We start from the raw sequence: 22479 nt of genomic DNA on the forward strand, positions 1-22479 counted from the left end.
CAAATTTACGATTGGGAGAAGGACAAGCAATAAACATATGTAAGTAAAATATAATGTACATCATATGATGATAAATATCTGGAGAAAAATAAAGTAGCTAATAGAAACAGAAAGGAAGGGCAGGCCTCCTATTTCAAATAAGTAATAAAGGAAGGCCTCACAAGTAAGAATTCAAATCTGTTCATCCGACTTGAAAATCCTGCTGTCTCAGAACTGGAATACAGAAAAAAAGGATACCCATCAGATTTCAAAGCGACCTATCATCTTCCTGTTTCTTTCTTACAATCAGTATTGAAGCCGACTCTCTTACCTCCTAGATCTTTGCAGCTGTTTTTGGTGCTAAGCACACCTTCTCTGCTTCTCCTCTTGGTTAGCTAGTTTCTACAACTTCTCTGGACTCTGGCTTAGCTCTTCCTTTTCCTAAGAATTCAAATTTCTCAGGACTAGGTTTGCTGCCCCTCTTCTATCCTCCCCACATCCTCTGAACTTAGCCTTATCCCAACAATTACCACAGTGTACTACATTTGCCTCTTTACTTGTCTGACAACTCTTCTAGATCACAGATTCTTTGAAGGCAGGGATTATATTTTGTTCACCATATATGTTGGATGGATGGACAGATGACTTTCAATTTGAGAGCAGAAATGATGGGGATCTAAAAAGTCACATTCAGATCAAATGTGATGAATGCTGTCACGAAAATGTAGTTGGTAATAAAAATCATTGGAATAGAAGAGAAGCAGTTAACAGAAGTGAAATAGACTGTGAGACAAGGTATACAGCTATGAATATGGCAGACACTACCTGAATGCAAAAAATAAAAGGTAAATTAAACACTGAACAATCCTAAAGCCATTACTACTTGGTTTGAGTGTGTAGGATGTTGAATTATGTTCCAGATTAAGTCTCTAAATTGTCTTGTTTATAATTATTGAGCACAAAAGCCTGGTCAACTTAAAAAGGCAGCATAGGAGAAGGTTGCTGGATAGTGTAGACAAAGTAGGTGAAAAACTGCAGTGCTCTAGATAGGGTCATAAAGTTAAGAATTGCCACAGATGAGAAAAAAAAAAAACGGCTAGACAGGAAAAACAGTTATTTCATTAACTCTCAGCTGTATCCAGCTCTACCATATCTTCGCTGCACTATATTTTTCATTATATATTAGAGGAGAAATTATTGAGAAGCCAGCAGTTATAAAGTCATCATCACCAATGGACAGCCTGAAGGCTATGTATTTGAAGTAATGCTCCAAATACACCCATTCACCTAATTTTTCACACCTGAATGAGAAATTAGCATTCAGGTATCTATTTTCATTCATATTGTTGTTCATCATGCTCCTTTTCATCAGCTACATCTGTTTGTTACACTTTTTACAATCTGCTGCTTTCTAAAAGAGTAAAACCTTCTCCTGCCTCAATGAAGAATTAAAATAAATTTAAAAAGAGTAACCCATTACCTATCTTGGAAGGAAATAATGTACAAAAAGGCCAAAAGGATCTGTGTGGAGCTCAACAATGGGAAAACTCTGCCTGGTCCAGACTTTATGTCTTCTCTTATGTACATGGAAGCATAGTTGGTGGGAGAGGAAGGTCATTTTTCAATTCTCTTTTTTTCATGTGTACTATATAGCTAATTATTTAAATATACTCCAAACTTAACTAGTGTTTAAGGAAACATTTATTTATTCCTGAGACAAGGAATTACTTATTTTATAAGTTTAGCAAAATGATATCTTTTCTTCTCAAAGAACTGAAGCTTAAATCAAATCTTAAATTCAAATCCCCATAATTAAATTGACTTAACAGCTGTACAGTGTTTCTAATTGATAAATACAATGATACTCCCATTAATAATTTCACACTGATCTTGTAAAGTTTTTAAATGATATATTAAAGTTTTTCAATGGTATATTAAAAATTTCAAGTAAGATCCATGACAACTTTGTCTCCATTATTTTTCAATATGCTTCCATTAAAAAAAAAAATCGCCAAGTTTAACAGAATATTAGTTTACAAAGTTACACACTTTTTCTTGTCTTACTGTAAGCTAGCTCTTACTTATGCAATGGATGCAGTATTATTGCAAGACTTCTCCCCATTGAGCCAAACTGTCACTGAGCAACTTGTTTGCATAACCATGCTAACCAACAAGATAACATGGCTTTCTTCAGAAAAATCCCCTGTGTATAGGTAAAAGAAAAAACAAAAACATACATCATGTAAGTGTTTGCTGGTGATCTGTACCCTCACTAAAGCAACACTTATGAAGGCTAATATAAGCGAAAAGGTATATTCAGCTAAGAAACTCATATGAAGTACAGACTGAAGTATTTTGAAAATGTAGGGATTCTCTTAGAGACTGTTCCAATCATATTTAGTCCCCAAAAGAAAAAAAATTATATTTAATTAAAAAGGTATAGTAAGATTACTGACCAGAGGACCAATCTCTAATACAGGTATACTACTAAGCTATTTCTTCCACTCCTAAAGAATTCATGGTCTCAAATGTGGCTGGGCCTCAAAGCTAAATCAGTCATACTCCATTCCCTTTGCTTTTATCCTCTGCAAATATTCCATACTTTTACCACTCTCTTAAGCTTTCAACCTCATCTCTTTTCTTCTTACTCTCAGGAGACTTCATCTCCAATTTGACAGAGAAAACAGAAAAATTCCCTCCACCTTTTATGTCTCCACCTGTCCACCTCTGGCCACACACAGAGTGTATCTACACTCACCATCATCTTTCATTCTTCCATTCTCAAGGTGTTTCTTTGCCTAGAGCCAGTTCCTCTGGGCTTTGGAGAACCACACACACAACCACCCCCACATACATACAAAACCAACCCCATCCCACATATATATATAATCAATACCAGAACAAAGAGGCATCAATGCTCTTCCTTCCTTATTTCTACCACACCTTGGACTACTCTTCTTTTTCTTTCAAGGCTAGGGTAGAGGAAATGAAGAAACAGACTTTTTAAAAACACCAGATTTAGGAGATTCTTCTTTTCCAAAACTTTCAACCATAGTTTTTTGGTAAACTTTCAAATATATAGGTGATTCTATATTCTTAAAAAAAAACAAATCATATATAATACATTTAACTTTCTTTGAACCCTTGAGAATATGTTCTCCCAACATAAAGTAAATCCTATAAGCAAATACAATTTGTTTTAGGATGTGTTTTCCAGGAACATGTTTCAAGCACACTGCTTACTAATAAAAGTTTTTTACGAAATAAATTCAAAAGTAAGTTTTTCACTTATTCATTTCTTTCACTTATTCAGCTACCTCTGATACAGTACTATAGGTATAAAAGTGGTTAGTAGCATTATTTATATTCTCAAAGTGCTTCACTACCATTCATACTCATCAAATACTCTATAATGGCTTTACCATGATTAAGGAATACTTTTTTGTTCATTTGTTTGTTTGTTTCAGAAGGTGGCTTGCTCTATCGCCCAGGCTGGAGTGCAGTGGTGCGATCTTGGCTCACTGCAACCTCTGCCTCTTGGGTTCAAGTGATTCTTCAGTCTCAGCCTCCCGAGTAGCTGGGACTACAGGTGCCTATCACCATGCCCGGCTACTTTTTCTATTTTTGGTAGAAATGAGGTTTTGCCATGTTGGCCAGGCTGGTCTTGAACTCCTGATCTCAGGTGATCTACCCGCCTTGGCCTACCAAAGTACTAAGATTACAGGCGTGAGCCACCACACCCAGTCAGAGAATCCTTTTTTGTCATTGTAATCACTCTCAAATAAAATGTTAAAACCAAGCTTTCACATTTAAATATATAGGGACAAATGCAAAGTATAAATATATGGGTATTTGATTTTAAAATTAAGATATGGTAAACTACTTTCCTTAATAAATAAAACCTATATCTCAAAATATACTTCAGTTACAAATTATGGTAAATAAAAAGTTGAGAATGGGGTAAAAAGGTGAAAAAAGAAATAAAAGAGAGACAAGAAAGGACAAATGAGAAAGAGATTTAACCTAACTAATTTTAACTACTCTTCACTTGAGTCAGTTCACTATATTATTATTCACTCTCCATGAGAATTCTTGAATTAATATCTGTCCAAAATTCTTAATCTTTAGTTTCCCTAGCAAAGTAATATCAGTACAACATCAATACAGCTTCCTTAAGCTTTAGCAGGAAACAAAACAGTCTTTTTTCTAGTGTTTCCAAAAGTTTCATCTCATTTGCAGAAAACCTTTTACTTATAAAATTTAAAAAAGCCAGATACCCAAAACCCAGTTTATAACTTTTCAACTCTAACATTTCTGCTTGAAGTAAAAGTGTATCATGAGGTAAAACTAAAAACAGAGACAGAATAATCAGAGTTAAAAATATACAAAAAGAAAAGACATTATAGTGTCTGCATATATATAAAGATAGCCTTAAAAAATAATATAAATAGAAAAAAATCCTTCACTAATACAAGTAGGAAATTGAAAATGTTGCTATTACACTCAATATTCCTCTCATGAAATTCTCCCATTTTCATCTACGTAAAATAAAACAATTCTTCATCCTCTTTTAATATTGCTACGCAAACATATTGTGTCAAAAAGCTGCAATAATTTTTCTTAAAAAAATTATTTGGAAAAAGCTTTGTAACTTGAGGTTACTTTAAAAAATAGAATATTCTATAGAGTTGGTACTTTACAGACTAGTTTTATAAAGAATATGAAGCATAAGACAAACCCAGAGTTCAATTCTTTGATGTCTATACTTCTAATGTTGTATTTCACTTTTTTCAGGTGTTATAACATCAAAAAGTACAATTCCAGTTATGATTGAGATGTAAACCATATTTATTCCTACCTGAGAACTCCATCTACTTGGTCTTTGGTATAGCCTTTTCCACCTTCACCACTACCAGATGTGCTGTCCTTTGTGCCATTAGGCTTGTTTTGATCACCACTACCTGATGGTTTTCGGCAATGAGGGCTATTTCCAGCCGTGCTTCCATTTTTCATAATTATTTCCAATAGTGCTGTAGAAAGATAAAGTATACTGTGCCTGTTTACATCAAGGTACATACACAAGATCCTGAGAAGAAAGTTTTAAAGCAGACAAATTATAAACTGTGTTTTCCAAAAAGATTCACCATAGGATCTTTTTAATTAGCATACATTCCCTTATGTACTTAACTGTTTACAGAATACTAATCACCACCCAGAAGTAGAATGTTAAGTTAAAGCCAGTAACTGGAGATTATAATCATTCAATTATTTATGACATAATTTTATTCGTCATATCATGTGACACTGCAGATTACCAAAGAAAATGAGGTAAGTCCTTAAAGCAGTCAATGAGATCATCCACACAGTAACAGAAATTTACCCTTCCTATTTAATTCTCAACAGCAACAATGGGAGCCAAGACACTGGAATATTATCATTCAAGTGCTCAGAAAAAATAAACTGCTAACTTGAGTTATGCACTAATTTTCCAGAAAGTCCACAAGATAAAAACATTTTCCAACAAATAGAAAATTTATCACTAAAAGACTTTCACTAGAGGATACTGTAATATATACATTTCAGGCAAAAGGAAAACATTTACAGATAGGCTGAGATGCAAAAAGGAATGGTACGCAAATAGTGTGGTAAATACGAGAGTAAATGTGAACAATGAGTGTAAAAAAAATAATAGTCTTATCAAGGATTTGCTTTTTACTAATCTGGGGAGGAGAAGCATAAAAGGAGGCGTAGAAAGAATGTGTATGAAATAAGGTTGGCCATATATATTCATAATGGTTCAAGACAGGTGAGTGATAGGGATTGATTATACTATTTTTTTCTCCTTTTGTGTGTGCTTGAAACTTTCCATAATAAAAGTTAAAACTAAACATAAAAAATTTTATCAAACTAATGGAAAAAAAGGGAAATCCATCATCATTGTGGATTTTAACACATTTCAATCAGTATCTGACATAAGGTAAATTTTATGAAATCACTGAGGATACAGATGAGTTAGACATCAAATTTATAAGCTTTTTCTAAGGGATACAGCATTATACCTAACTGGTGAATATTCCTTTCTCACAGGCCCACATTATTGCTAGACCATAGAGTGGTCCTCTTCAAATCTCAAAGAATTAGGACCATATACATATACCACAATCTATGAGCACAATACAGTCATGTGAGAAATCAATTACAAAAAATGTAACTAAAAAAAAAATCACAAATGGGTTGGGTGCGGTGGCTCACACCTGTAATCCCAGCACTTTGGGAGGCTGAGGCAGGTGGATCACGAGGTCAGGAGATCGAGACCATCCTGGCTAACACGGTGAAACCCTGCCGCCACTAAAAATACAAAAAATTAGCCAGGCGTGGTGGCGGGCGCCTGTAGTCTCAGCTACTTGGGAGGCTGAGGCAGGAGAATGGCATGAACCCGGAAGGCAGAGCTTGCAGTGAGCTGAGATCGCACTACTGCACTCCAGCATGGGAGACAGCGAGACTCTGTCTCAAAAAATAAAAATAAAATAAAATAAAATAAATCACAAATGGGTTGAAAAAGAAAAAACAAAATGAAAAAAAATCTAGACAGCTTGTGTATCAATGAAATAATTATAATAGAAATTACAAAATACTTAGAACTGAATAGAAATGAAAATACTGCATATCAGAACTTGTGGGTCAACAACCACCTATCCATATGCAAAAGAATAAATTTGGACTCCATCACACTGGACACAAAAATTAACTCGGAATGGATCATGAACCTAAATGTAAGAGCTAAAGCGTCAAAACTCTTAGAAGAAAATACAGAAGTAAATCTTCATGATGTTGATTTAGGCAAAATATTCTTAACTACAGAAACAAAAGTAAAAGTGATAAAAGGAAAACAGAGAAAATGGGCTTTATCAAAATATAAAACTTTTGTACTCAGAGGCTATCATCAACAGAATGGAAAAAAATGTTTACAAATAACATACCTGATTTTCAAAAAAAAAATGTATCCAGAATATACGAAGAATTCTTGGCCGGGCGCGGTGGCTCAAGCCTGTAATCCCAGCACTTTGGGAGGCGGAGACGGGCGAATCACAAGGTCAGGAGATCAAGACCATCCTGGCTAACCCGGTGAAACCCCGTCTCTACTAAAAAATACAAAAAACTAGCCAGGCGAGGTGGCGGGCGCCTGTAGTCCCAGCTACTCGGGAGGCTGAGGCAGGAGAATGGTGTAAACCCAGGAGGCGGAGCTTGCAGTGAGCTGAGATCTGGCCACTGCACTCCAGCCAGGGCGACAGAGCAAGACTCTGTCTCAAAAAAAAAAAAAAAAAAAAAAAAAAAAGATTTCTTACATTTCAATAATAAAAAGATCAAAAACACAAGTTAAAAAAACGGGTGAAGGATCTGAACAGACATTTCTCCAAAACAAACAAACAAATGGTCAATAAGCACAAAAAAAAGTTGCTCAACATCATTAGCTATTAGGGAAATAAAAATCAAAACCACAAAGACATGTATCACTTCACACCCATAAGGATGGCTATAATCCAAAAGATGAACAATGGCAAATGTTGAGAAGGATAAGGAGAAATTGGAACCCTAATAAGTTTCTGGTGAGAATGTAAAATGGTGCTGCTGCTTTGAAAAATCATCTAGTAGTTCTTTAAAAAATTAAACACAGTTACCATTTGACTCAACAATCCCATTCCTAAGTACATATCCAAGAGAAATGAAAACATACTATACAAAAACTGACTCACAAATGTTCACTGCAACATTATTCATAATGGCAAAAAGAAATAACCAAATGTCTATCAACTGATGAATGGATAATGATATATCCAGACAATGAAATATTTTCAAAAATAAAAAGAAACAGAGTACTGATATGTGCTACAACATGAATGGACCTTGAAAACACTATGCTAAGTGAAAGACTCCAGTCACAAAAGATAGTATACTATATGGTTCCATTTATATGAAATGTACAGAACAGGCAAACTTACAGGGACAGAAAGTAAATGAATCGTTGACAAAGCTGGGGGGGTTCAAGGGAGGGTGGAACTGGGAATAAATGAGGAGTGACTGCTAAAGAGTAATGAGGTGTCTTTTTGAAGTGAGGAAATATTCTAAAATTGATTTCCATAATTGTTGTGCAACTCTGCTAAAATACTAAAAAACCACTGAATGGTATAATTGAAATGAACGAAGTATATGGCATGTGAATTATGTCTCAATAAAGCTATTTTTATATATAGTTATATATAAATATTTATAAAACATAAATATATGTATATATATTTATACATAATGTTATGTTACATATATGTACCATTCAACTAGGTACCAATCTACAGTCATTAATGAGAAATATAACATAAATTGTCTTTTTTTTTTTTTTTTTTTAAGACTGAGGCAGGCTGGAGTGCAGTGGTGTAATCTCGGCTCACTGGAACCTCCATCTCCAGGATTCAAGTGATTCTCCTGTCTCACCCTCTCACCCTCCTGAGTAACTGGGACTACAGGTACCCACCACCACATCCGGCTAATTTTTGTAATTTTTTTTTTTAGTAGAGATGGGGTTTCACCATATTGGCCAGGCTGGTCTCAAACTCCCGACTTCAAGTGATCCGCCCGCCTTGGCCTCCCAAAGTGCTGGGATTACAGGCGTGAGCCACGTGTCTGGCCAATTTTTAAACTACAGTCTGTATTTAGTCTGCAATCACATGGAAACCAGCATGGTCTAAGGGAAGTAGTAGTTCACAACATTTAAACATAAAAACTTTTGTGGGAATTCTGGAAAAAAGGCTGATAGCAGCTTAAATTTTAAATCTCTCCAAATTCCCCCATAAAATCAGAGAAAATCTCATGCACAAAATCCCAAAATATAAGAAGGTGGGGACAAACCACCAACTGCTACAAGATCTGTGTAGGTAGTGGAGTATAATAAAGGGGAATTTGCCAGCCCACAGAACATAAAAAAATAAAAATAAAAATAAAAATAACCAACAGATACTCTCTATGTAGCACAACAGTCAAAACTGGGAAAAGTATGTAAAAAGGAATGAGTTTTGCCTACTACAATATACAATAGGACACAAGTGCAAGGGTCCACAATAAAACTTTAAGGGCATGGAAGACTCTAGTCACTACATGCCTTTAAAAATAATCAACCAAAGCTCTCTTCCAGAACAAAGTCATACCAAGAAGAAACTGCTGGGAACAGGACCCAAACTGAAGAGGAGAGGGAAAACAAGAAAAAAAAAACAAAAAGAGAAACTCCAGATAAAAGTAGGGAAGGATAAAGGAATGAGAAGATCTCATTTAGCAAGGTGACATTTTTAAACATTACACAAAAACAGAAGGATCACTAGATATTTAGAAAGTCTAACAGCACATAAAAATGAATAAAAGAAAATGACAGAAGTCAAATCTGATACAAAATTATAAGAAAAAAGGATGAATACAAATTAAACCTCTGAAGACAATGAATACACACCACAAACACTTGCTAACAAAACAGATGAACACTGCACTACTTCAAAGCAAGCTGAAAAAACTAAAAAATAATGCATGATATAAAAGAACAATATATATCAAAATTACAACAACATCAGAAATTATTGGCCAGATGCAGTGGATCATACCTGTAATCCCAGCACTTTGGGAGGCTGAGGCGGGTAGATCACCTGAGGTCAGGAATTCAAGACTAGCCTGCCTGGTCAACATGGTGAAATCCTGTCTCTATAAAAACACAAAAATTAGCTGGGCATGATGGCCAGTGCCTGTAATCCCAGCTACTTAGGAGGCTGAGGTGGGAGAACTGCTTGAACCCAGAGGTGGAGGTTGCAGTGAGCTGAGATTGCGCCACTGCACTCCAGCCTGGGCAACACAGCAAGACTCTGTCTCAAAAAAAAAAAAAAGAAGAAATTATCTATCAAAAACTTACATGATAAAACTCAATAAAAATAAGACATTTTTAAAAAGCCAATTAAAAAAAGACTAATCTAGAAGAAACAAAGACTCATAAATACAACAGATAATGCTTTAAGAGAAAGAAAATATACCAGAGGGAAATTTTAAAAATCTTTTTAAAAGTGAAAAAGACAAAAAAATTTCAAGAGAAAACAGCAAATATTAACAATAAAGATCCAACATACGTACAATATGAGTACTGAAGAAAAACAAAAGATAGAATAAACTTTTCTGATACAAGAACAAAAAATCTGAAACTATTAAATGAAAGGGCAAATCACAGACCTAATATTGACCAAGAATAACCAACACCAAGACATATTCTAATAAAATTAACGAAACATCTAGGCAAAAAGAGAAAATGACTTATAAATCATCAGACTTTGTTCATCAGTAGTACTTGCATAAAACAATGGAGTAACACAGATACACATGGAAAGAAAATGTAAGGCAAAGACTTTGTATCCACCAAACTGACTTCAAGCAGTAAGGTCACAGATGAACTGTTTTCAACATTGTAGAATTAATGGAACTTAGTTCCCACAGGCCCTTCTGGGAATCCACTATAAAACAGGTGTTAGGAATCCAAAATAATTACATATATGCTGACATAAGGACTGGTAGTAGTAAGCATTAAATGTATAGTTATTTATACAACTAAGACTAAATGATGGTTAAGAGAGAGCATACAGCATGTAATAGCAGTATCTTCTAACACTGTAGATACGGTTTGAATATTTTCTAAATGGTGGGCTTCCCCTGTCTTTCCCTCCTCTAATAGAAAAATTAGGCTTCTTCCTCTCCCTTCTCTTCCTTTTGGCATCTGGGGTTGGCAACGCCTGTGAACCCTGAACCAAGGAAGCTTACTGGGACTCAAGAGACAGTCATGGCCAGGTGCGGTGGCTCGCGCCTATAATCCCAGAACTTTGGGAGGCAGAGGCGGAGGGATCACTTGAGGTCAGGAGTTTGCGACAAGTCTAGCCAACATGGTGAAACCCCGTCTCTACTAAAAATACAAAAAGTAGCAGGTGTGGTGGCACGCGCCTGAATTCCCAGCTACTTGGGAGGCTGAGACAGGAGAATTGCTTGAACCCCAGAAGCAGAGGTTGCAGTAAGCCAAGATTGTGCCACTGCACTCCAACCTGGATGACGGAGACTGTATCAAAAAATAAAATAAATTAAAAAATAGAGACAGTCACAACCAAAATCATGGCTGAGCTCAAGAGGGCCTGGACCTATGGGCTTTTATATGCTAAAATACATACAAAATTTTACATAAAAGGGAAAATGAGCAAATAAGTGGGAGCCACATTTCTCATTGTGTAACAGAGAACAGAATCACAAATATGGAAATGGAGATGGCTAGAATGAACCCTGTGGCATTCTAGGGTTCATTGGAAGTGTGTGAATACACTATATATGTGTGAGTGCATCACAGATACTAAAATTAACACTGACTAAATTACTATAGATATGTGTAGACCACAAACACATGTAACACACATATGTACATAAATATACATACATGCATTCACACATATATTTATTTCCTGACTGTCCACTGATAGGGCTAGAAGCAATGACACCTCTGTAAGCTATGAGTTCATTTAGTATCTATATCTAGTTTCTAAATAGCATTGTCCAATAAAAGGAATCAGGACTTCTTGGAGAACGAGCTGATTCCTAGGGCAGAGAAAGTAAAATGTGAACCTGAAATTGTTTCGTGTTAGGAAATTGAAAAATTCAAAGAACAATGAGGAGATGTCCAAAAGACACAGGAGCTAGCCTGAAGGGGCTCCCACTAACTAAATCTGAACACCAAAATAAATGATGACAATGACAGATTAAATAGGAAACCATGAATCCATAACAGATAATTGAGGCTGAATGCTAACTAATAAATGTAGAAGGAATTATGGAATTAGAAAACCACATTTGGCAACCATCAGAAATTTATTCAGGAAAGAATAATCAATGGATGCTACAAAGATAGTGAAAGTTTGTTGAGTAACAGGACTTATACAGTTTCAAAGTATTTCCCTACAAAATATGTATTAAATACAAGGAAGAAAAGAATAACACCGCCGGGCGCAGTGGCTCACGCCTGGAATCCCAGAACTTTGGGAGGCCGAGGCGGGTGGATCACGCGGTCAGGAGATTGAGATCATCCTGGCTAACACGGTGAAACCCCATCTCAACTAAAAAATTCAAAAAATTAGCCAGGTGTGGTGGCGGACACCTGTAGTCCCAGCTACTCAGGAGGCTGAGGCAGGAGAATGGCATGAACCCAAGAGGCGGAGCTTGCAGTGAGTAGAGATGGTGCCATGCACTCCAGCCTGGGTGACAGAGGGAGACTCCATCTCAAAGAATAATATCATAGTGGGGAAAAACAGCAATCACTAACTTAACAAAGTGATCAAAGTAACCTCACCAGTAAGGACCAAATCAACATTATGTGTCTCCTGATATGTTACAGTAAGAATACACATCAGCTGGGCACGGTAGCTCACACCTGTAATCCCAGCACTTTGGGAGGCCAAGGTGGGCTGATCACTTGAGCTCAGGAGTTCCAGATCTGCCTGGACAACATGGCAAAACCTTGGCTCTACAAAAAATACAAAAATTAGCCAGGCATGGTGGCATATGCCTGTAGTACCAGCTACTCAGGAGGCTAAGGTAGAAGAATCACTTGAGCGCAGGAGACATAGGTTGCAGTAAGCCATAATCATGCCACTACACTCCAGTCTGGGTGACAAAGTGAGACTCATTTCAAAAAAAAAAAATAATAAAGGAACACACATCAGTTCCATGGTATTACACGAAAAGCAAATATGATGAACTATCAGTCAAACCCAAATTAAGGGCTGGGCATGGTGGCTCATGTCTGCAATCCCAGCACTTTGAGAGGCCAAGGTGGGAGGATCACTTGAGCCCAGGAGTTCGAAACCAGTCTGGAGAACACAGTGAAACCCTATCTCTATTTATTTAAAAAAAAAAAAAAAAAAAGAAGTTGAAGGAAATTCTATAAACTCACTGGCCTAGGCCAGGCACAGTGGCTCACGCCTATAATCCCAGTACTTTACTTTAGGGGGCTGAGGCAGGCGGATCACTTGAGGTCAGGAGTTTGAGACCAGCCTGGCAAACATGGCGAAACCCCGTCTCTACTTAAAAGGACATACACACACACAAAAAATAGCCGGGCGTTGTGGTGCATGCCTGTAATCCCAGCTACTTGGGAGGCTGAGGCAGGAGAACTGCTTGAACCCGAGAGGTGGAGGTTGCAGCGAGCAGAGATTTAAAAAAAAAAAAAGGAAAAAAAAAGGCCTATACTCATTAAAAATACCAAGGTCAAGAAAAAAAAAAGATGGCATCTACAGAATAAAACATCATGGCCACATAAAAGTGACATGTGTTTTTGCCATAAGGGGCATAATTGAGAAAACTGGCAGAATTTGAATAAGGTGTAAGCACTGATTTCATAAACTTGATGGTTACTGTGTGGTTATCTAAGAGAGTGTCCTTGTCTTAGAAAATGTATACTTAATTATTTAGGGTAATGGGAGATCATGTCTACAACTACTGTTAAGTGGTTCCAGAAAAAATAGACTGTGGTGTGTGTAGAAAGAGAAAGAGAGAAGGGTAGCAGGGAGGGAGAGAGGAAGGGCATGATAAAGCAAATGTAAAAACTTTAACAAATACAAAGCAAATGAAATGTATATGGAAATTAGTATTCTTTGTATTGTTTGTATTATTTTATATTTGTTTAAGTTTGTATTATTCTTGCAACTTTTCTGTAAGTTTGAAATTATTTCAAAATTTTCCAAAACTAAATGTACTAATATAAAGGGGCTCCCACTGACGAAAAACCTAAAAAATAATAACTTGCTATTTTTTGGAGAATGAAAAGAACAGTCTCCTTTTCTTGAAAACTGATAAAAGCAATCAAGCATTTATCATGATTTTCCTATATAAACTATACCACTGCATAACCATAAGACAGGTGGAGGAGGAAGTGTCTCTTTATGTAACTATTTTGGCTAATAAATGAAAAACAAAAACTTTTTAAAAATTGTAGAGCCAGATATGGAAGTGGTTATATATATTTACTATTTAAAAGTGGCCACCAGCTGGGCACAGTAGCTCATGCCTGTAATCCCAGCATTTTGGGAGGTTGAGGTGGGTAGATCACCTAAGGTCAGGAGTTTGAGACCAGCCTGGGGAAACCCCGTCTCCACTAAAAATACAAAAATTACCTGGACATGCTGGTGCATGCCTGTAGTCCCAGCTACTTGGGAGGCTGAGGCAGGAGAATTGCTTGAACCCGGGAGACAGAGGTTGCAGTGAGCCAAGATCGTACCATTGCACTCCAGTCTGGGCAATAGAGCGAGACTCCATCTCAAAAAATTTTTTAAAATGAAATGAAATAAAATAAATAAAGGTGGCCACGATGACCTAATGCATGCTAATTAGAAGTTATCTGTGTGTTCCCCCTTTCATTTTTAGCACAAACATGTTCTCCCATGGTTCCTCTGGACATTTTCCATGTTAACACCTAAATTTTGGATATGGATTTTTGGCAGTTACTATGATAATGAAATTTTTTCTGGAATTTCATGCATAAGACTTCTGCCTAACAGTAGCTGTGTCCATACATGAGTCATACTACACAGCCTTTGGCTCCATCAAGTGAAAATGTGGACAAGTTATGTTACTTCTGGGCCTCAAAATCTAGTTTAATCATCTTAAAAGTGGAATCAGCAAGGTTGTCAGTACTAATAATCACTGGAACCGATGCCTAAGAATATGACTCAGTTCAACTATCGTGAGAATTTAGAACACATTGGATCTTTCTGATTTATTAAATATCTTCGCTATCACATGGGATCTCTTTTACAATAATGTGCAGTATTACGAACATTAATTGGGATAGTACACATAAACCAGACAACATTCACTTTTATGAAAGATTTTATCCAATCTTATTTTATGCATTTACCTTCCAGACATACTGCTCTACTAGGAGTTTTAACATAATCTGCATGTAATTTAGTATATTCCATATTAAAGACCAATGAAAAAGTTAATATATAATTTAAAATATTTATGTTGATAATCCAAAAAGGAAGAACTGAGATCTATTTTTATTCCTGTTTCTGTTGGACTCCTATATAATGTATGTCATTAGCTAAACTGAATATCAGAAACACATGATTTGAAAAACAAATAATGTTTTATCTTTCTCACAAAATACAAATAGCTTTTATTTGCGTGATTATAGAAATATGTATGTTCAGCTCATTAAAAAACATAACAAGCCAGGTGTGGTGGCTCACGCCTGTAATCCCAGCACTTTGGCAGGTGGATCACTTGAGGTCAGGAGTCAGGAGTTTGAGATCAGCCTGGCCAACATGGTGAAACTCCATCTCTACTAAAAATACAAACATTAGCCGGTGTCGTGACACACGCCTGTAGTCCCAGCTATTCAGAGGCAGAAGAATCGCTTGAACCCAGGAGGCAGAGGTTGCAGTGAGCTGAGATTGTGCCACTGCACTCCAGCCTGGGCGACAGAGCAAGACTCTGTCTCAAAAAAATAAATAAATAAAATAACAAAGTAAAAATCACTTATAAATCCCCTTCCAACCCTCCCCTCCTCCTGCACAAAATCACTATACTCTTTTGGTTACTCTAGTTAGCTAGCTGTCTAGCTTTTTAGATATTATTAAATTAAAAATATAATAATCTACCTGTTTTTAGCTTAATTTTATTCAATTGTTGACACATTAGATATATCACCTTATAGAAATAAACACAGGTCCATGCCATCATTTTTAATAGGTGCATAGTTTATGAATGCAATGAATTTAATCAGTTTCCACTAATGGACATTTATACGCTTTCCAAATTTTTGCTATAGAGACAATCCCTATATATATATATATATATTTTTTTTTTTGAATACTTAGGCTGATTATAGAAAAGCTTCATTTGTGAACGTATTAATATAGAAAGCCTTACAGCTATAATATTTTCATTCAGTTATTTATTTAACAAATTATCTTCATTGAAGAGAGTAAAATTAAATAAACAGCTATCATTCCAGAAAATCCAGGCCCATAGATGTCACAGATACATGCAAAATACTGTTAGGCATCATGGGAGTAAAAAAGATAATTAAGATTAAAATGGTTCCTGACTGCTAAGGTATTTTAGATGTAGGAGAGAGACAGCTATATACACAGGCAATGTAAGAGATGAAGTCAGCAAGGCAGAAGAACTAAATGTTAACAAAGCATGGAATGAGTAGTTGAATCCAGATTAAGATTACTGCTAATTTAAAGCAATTATCTTACGCTCAAATAATTACTTTAACAAATGATAGAAGAGACAAACATACTATCAACTCCAAGGCACTATGCAAGTTTTTTTTCCTATAGAAATAATACATGACATGCTTATAGCACTTAAGATAATAAAATATCCTCACAATAAGCCTGTGAAGATTATAAACGAGAAAGCTGAGGCTCAGGAAAGGAAGAGGTAATGACAGAAATGGAATTACTGTGTCATATACCAGACAGATATACTTCATATTTCCTCTAGAATGTAAGCTCCATGAGGACAAGGACTTTGTCTTACTATCCACTGAATCCCCAGTTCTTAGAATATTGTCTGGGACAGAAAAATGTATATTCAGTAAAAATTTGTTGAATAAATCAAACCCCATTTTATAGATGAGGAAATTGAGGTTCAGAAAGATTAAGCTATATACCCAAGGTCACATCATTATTAAATCAAGATTCAAACCCCGAATCAGTATTCTTTCTTCAACTGTAATATCTGAAATAATTTGGCTACTAGCTGAAATTTGGAAATCATTTCTGTAACACTTCAGTTGGTGCTATAGAAATAATTGTTTTGAATGTATAATTTGTACTTGTCACTAAATTTTAATTAAGTCAGAAACACAAAAGAATGAAATTATCTTAAAAAGAATACGTTGGATAATACTCCATATGTATAATGACAAATTTAAAAGCTACTTTTTAAACCATTTTAAAGTAAGACAAAAAGAGACAGAACTTTGAATTTTTTATTAGATATAAATTTTAAAATAATGCAGCAAAAATTAGAAAGAAAAAGGACTATTTAAATTGCTATTGTGCAGATGGATGCTGCGAGTTATATACTATTCAATACTTAATTTGGATTATCATACTTATCCATTCATTACAGTAGATGAAGAATGTGAAGAATGGTCTTTTTTGAAGCTATAAGCCACCAATAGATTCAAATTACTACAGTGTTCCTGAAAACAATAAAAATGCTTTTCTCTAAAAAAAAACTACATTTCAAACTATCTCCCAATTATTATGAAACACTAAAGTATTAAAATTGCAATGTAAAGCATTAAAACAGATTGCATCCCTCTCTGAAAATCCAGAATGTATCATAACTCAATAAATGTACAGTTTATTCAGAAACTACAGAGTTACTGAGTTCTGTTTACTGACATTTTTCTAGAATATTTATATTTTCTATGTGGTAGCTATTCATATATATCAATACTTTCAAATCTAAACTCATAATATTTGGAAGTTGTATAACTGAATTCACTTAGAAGTCCACTGCAATAAGTAAACTGTAAAATAATATTCTCAACTAAAAACATGGAAAGAAACAATATCCTAGATCCATTTGGGGATCAAGTTTTTTGTCAAGAAAAACTCTTGCCATTTTCTGAAAGTGTCTTATGTATCAGACTTCTTACCTGGCATAAATAAAATTTTAAGAGGACAAAAATCCTGGAATCTAGCAGGAATTTAGTCTCATGTTTTTCCACTTACCATGTAAGAATAATGGAAATCAAAATGTGATATTTTATTTTGCCTCTCTTAGTTGAAGCACATCCAGACGAACATTCAGTCAACTTTCTGAGTTATAAGAATTTGGTGGGCCGGGCGCGGTGGCTCAAGCCTGTAATCCCAGCACTTTGGGAGGCCGAGACGGGCGGATCACGAGGTCAGAAGATCGAGACCATCCTGGCTAACCCGGTGAAACCCCATCTCTACTAAAAATACAAAAAATTAGCCGGGCGAGGTGGCGGCGCCTGTAGTCCCAGCTACTCAGGAGGCTGAGGCAGGAGAATGGCGTGAACCCGGGAGGCGGAGCTTGCAGTGAGCTGAGATCTGGCCACTGCACTCCAGCCTGGGTGACAGAGCGAGACTCCGTCTCAAAAAAAAAAAAAAAAAAGAATTTGGTGGGGGACTAGTATAAATGAAGTTCAGGGCTAAAATTGTAAAATCTCATTGTAACCAATAGCTTCAACTTCTATATGAAATATTTTGTCAGGATCTCACACAAATGTCCTAGATCTTTCTCTCTCCTGAATTCTTAAATTGTGCCAATAAACATCTTCTAGAATGTTCTATATAAAATACACTTTTCTGAGTACTGGCACATAACTTTATTTCAGCTCACATAACTCATGTGATGACATCTTCGCTTTACATGTAACTAAAGAAGGCTCACAGAAGTTAAGTAATTTGTCAGTGGTTAAAAAGGAGTCAGAGACAACATCTGCATCTGAACTACGGTTTTTGGACTACATAGTTATCCCCTATCACTTTATCTGGTAATCACATACTGCCTTACATTTGTACTACCAACTTTCACCCTCACATTTCTTAATTTTTCCTACATTCAAGTCTTTAAGAGCAACAAATTGTGTTGTGCTTTGGTATCTTATAATATCTTTTAGGAGATTCATTCAAATTGTTTGCATGACAGAAGCATGATAGATTGTGTAAGTTTGGGTGGGTTTTAAGAATTCTCAGAGCTTCACACTTGTAAAATGGGGATGACACCAAAATTCATTGAGTGCTTACTGTTAAATGCTTTACCTGTATTGACCCATTTAATCCTCACAACAGCACTATGAGATTAGTACATTGTCTTCGTTTTAAAGATGAAAAAGCTAAAGGCTAAAGAGGTTCTCCACCCTGCTCAAGAATAAGGTTACAAGTTGGTAGGTGGAGTCAGACTTCAAAAGCCAAGTTATTCTGTCTAGACTGCCTACTCACTCAATGTTAAAACTGTCCCTCTAGGACTAGATAATGACTAAATGAAATCATATTCAACAGTAGGGGAGGATTCGAAAATAATTAACTCCTGGCAATGATTTCTTGAATATGACAGCAAAAGCACACACACAAAAAAAAAACAAAGCAAAAATAGATAAATGGCACTACAACAAACTTAAAAACTGTGTATCAAATAACACCATCAACAAAGTGACGAAAACGCAACATATAAATAGGAGAAAATATCTACAAATCAGGTATCTGATAAGAGATTAATATCCAGAATAAATAAAGAACTCCTACAACTCAACAGCAAAAAGGCAAGTAATGTGATTTAAAAATGGGCAAAGGACTTGAATAGACATTTCTCCAAAAATGGGATGTTATAAAAATAGCCAATAAGCATATAAAAAGATGCTCAACATCACTAATCATCAGAGAAATGCAAATCCAAAGCCACAATGAGATATCACCTCCCACCCAAAGATAGGTACTATCAAAACAAACAAAAACAGAAAATAGTTGTTGGCAAAGATGGTGAGAAACTGAAACCCTACATACTGTTCGTGGGAAAGTAAAATGGTGCAGTCGCTACAGAAACTGTATTGTGGTTCCTCAAAATCTAAAAACAGAATTACCATATGATCCAACAATCCCACTTCTGGGTATCCAAAATAATTGAAAGCAGGATCTTTGCATATATCCTTGTTCATAGCAACATCATTCATAATAGCCAAGAGGTGAAAGGAACCCAAATGTCCATAGACAGATGAATGGATTAACAAAATGTAGTATATATATACAATGGAATATTATTCAGTGTTTTTTTTTGTTTGTTTGTTTGTTTGTTTTTCTGAGACGGAGTCTTACTGTGTCGCCCAGACTGGAGTGCAGTGTTGCGATCTTGACTTACTGCAACCTCTGTCTCCTGGGTTCAAGCGATTCTCCTGACTCAGCATACCCAGTAGCTGGGATTACAGGCATGCGCCTCCATGCCTGGCTAACTTTTTTGTATTTTTAGTAGAGATGGGGTTTTATCATGTTGGCCAGGCTGGTCTCAAACTCCTGACCTCAAATGATGCGCCCGCCTCGGCCTCCCAACGTGCTGGGATAACAGGCGTGAACCACCGCGCCCAGCCTATTCAGTATTCTTTTAAAAAGGAATCCTTCACATGTTACAACATAAATGAAACGTGAGAACGTTTTGCTAAGTGAAGTAAGACAGTCACAAAAAGATACTGCATGATTCTACCTATCTGAGGTAACTAAAGTAGTTACATTCACAGAAACACAAAGTAGAAAGGTAGTTGCCAGGGTTTTGGGAGACAGGGCAATAAGGAGCTGTTTAATTAGTACACAGTTGTGTTGTAAGATGAAAAAGTACTTAAGAGTCTGCACAACAATGTCAATATACTTCACTAATGGACTGTACACTTAAAAATAGTTAAGAACCGTAAATTTGGTGGGTTTTTAAACCACAATTTTAAAAATTATTAACTCTTTATTTTCCTGTCCTCACGGGTATAGTGTTAGAAGGCAATGTAATGGAAAGGATAGAGAGAAAAGCAAAGAGCACAGGGCTTCAACGACGTAGGGAAAAAATTTTAAGAGACAACAAAATAAGTATTTTCATTAACAATTTTCTACAATTAATTGAATCTATCGATAACTTTCTTCTATCGATAACTTTCTTCTTAATCCGGAAAAAGTAACGGCAAGGCAACAGTGTAGCGGTTAAAGACTTTTTGAAGTCTGAAAGTTCAGCTACTATTCTGACTTTGCCACTAATTGTGTGACCTTGGGTAAGATATTTTCATTCATTCGCTAATTCATTCATTCATTCATTCATTCATTCATTCATTCATTCATTCATCAAAAAGTCTGTTTCCATGTGGGTAAACCTGGTCAAATGAATCCCACACCTCTACACAGAATTGTTCTGAGGAATAAAGGAAATAATCCATGCAAAATGTTAGGCATAACTATTGGCACTTTGTAAGTGCTCAATAAATGTTGGCTATTATTACTCTGAAGCCTATTGAGTAGGACAATAAATAAGCTGAATTCAACTAAAGGAAACCCAGTACCATATTCCTCAGAGATTTGGTTCATCGATAATTATGGTGTTATCAAATCAGATACTATTCAGCAATCATTACTGACTCTTGACCATTCTTGCCGAACGTGTGCTCTTCTCTTTTAAAGGAACTCTCTCCCAGGGAAAAGCAGTGTCATCTCAGGTATTCGATGTTTGCTTTGGGAACAGTTTTCTACAGATCTCAGAAATGATGGTACCTGAGATTAGCCACTAGAGTACCCCGTTCCTCTCACTTCGATAGGGGCCTAGGCCTTATGTGGGACTGAGAATGGCGAGGAAGGGGGCCACATAAACAAAACAGATACAAATAAAGCCTCACTGTGGTAAGACGGTACCAGACAAGTCTCCTACAGGGAGAAAGAAACCTGGACATTCAGGACGGCGGAACGCGGAGCCGGCGGGCAGGCTGGTGCAGAGGAGCCTCGGGCAGCTCTCCCCGATCCCCGGCCCGAAGCCGGGGCCGGGGCCAGGGCGGGGGTGTGTCGAGATGCTCCCTACCGGCCTGGGGCTGGGGATGGCTCAGGCAGGCCGGGGCTCCGCAGGCTTCCAGGAGGGGCCGAGGTGGGGGCAGGGGCGGGCTACGCGGTGGTCTGGGAATTGGGCAGGGAGAGAAGGGACGCTGAGGTCTCACCGCGGGCCGAGGGCAGTGGGTAGAGCTTCTCGGCTTTCTGCAGGAAGCGCTGGGCCTTCTCGCGGTTGCCGGCGTTCAGGGCCTCCCGGGCGATCTCGACACATTTCTCAGCCTCATCCCTGTTCCCCTCCATAGCTTTGCTCCTTCTTCCGTTTCCTCTCGCAGCGCAGCTAAGAGGGGCGGAAGCCGCCGCCGCGGAGGAGGCGAGGCGGACCGGCTGGGGGCGTGCGGCGGCAGGCTGGGAGGAGCGCAGGGGACCGCGGCAGCGGCGGCGACGGCCCGGGCTGACGGGCGGGCTTCGCAGCTCCGCCTCCTCACGGCGGCCTCCCCGCCCCCCGCGGGCCCCTTAGGGTGCTAGCCGCATCCGTCCTGGCCCAGGACCAAGCTCCTGGGCCCGGGCATCCGAGCTGACTTGGTGGTCCGCGCACGGCGCCGGTAGGCTAGAAGCTGACCTGCCCGCGAGGCGAGCAATGGCAGCCGGGCTGCCCATCGCGGAGTGGGGGGTTCCGCCCCGAACCCGATTTCCGGCATTGGAAGCGCCGTGCCCTGTGACCTCCGGGCACGGCCCTCGCAGATGGGGGCATGAGGACTGGATGGCGGAAGGGGACACTCGTTTTCAGTTAAATTCCCAGGGCTTGGAGGCCCCGCCTCTGAGCCCCTCAAGCGAGGGAGGATGCAGTCAGGTGAGGACCAAGGTGTCAGTCAGTCCAGTCTCAGCACTT

General features: G+C 37.5%; 1 protein-coding gene across 2 annotated transcripts in view; it reads right to left on the reverse strand.

Moving 5' to 3' along the window:
• Positions 1–22225, reverse strand: part of DNAJB14 (DnaJ heat shock protein family (Hsp40) member B14) — a 51502-nt gene extending 29277 nt beyond the window's left edge. Inside the window, exons 1-2 of one of the 2 annotated variants that reach the window (XM_023220084.3) lie at positions 21758–22224; positions 4838–5009 (exon numbers count right to left, since the gene is read on the reverse strand). In XM_023220084.3, coding sequence (XP_023075852.1) covers positions 4838–5009; positions 21758–21890 — 305 coding nt within the window. In that variant the 5' untranslated portion in view covers positions 21891–22224. Of the gene's footprint in view, positions 1–4837; positions 5010–21757 lie in introns of both variants that reach the window. The other variant, XM_023220086.2, reaches the window with a different exon arrangement.
• Positions 22226–22479: the final 254 nt, after the last annotated feature.

This window comes from Piliocolobus tephrosceles, chromosome 3 (genome assembly GCF_002776525.5).
Source record: "Piliocolobus tephrosceles isolate RC106 chromosome 3, ASM277652v3, whole genome shotgun sequence".
NCBI lineage: Eukaryota > Metazoa > Chordata > Mammalia > Primates > Cercopithecidae > Piliocolobus > Piliocolobus tephrosceles.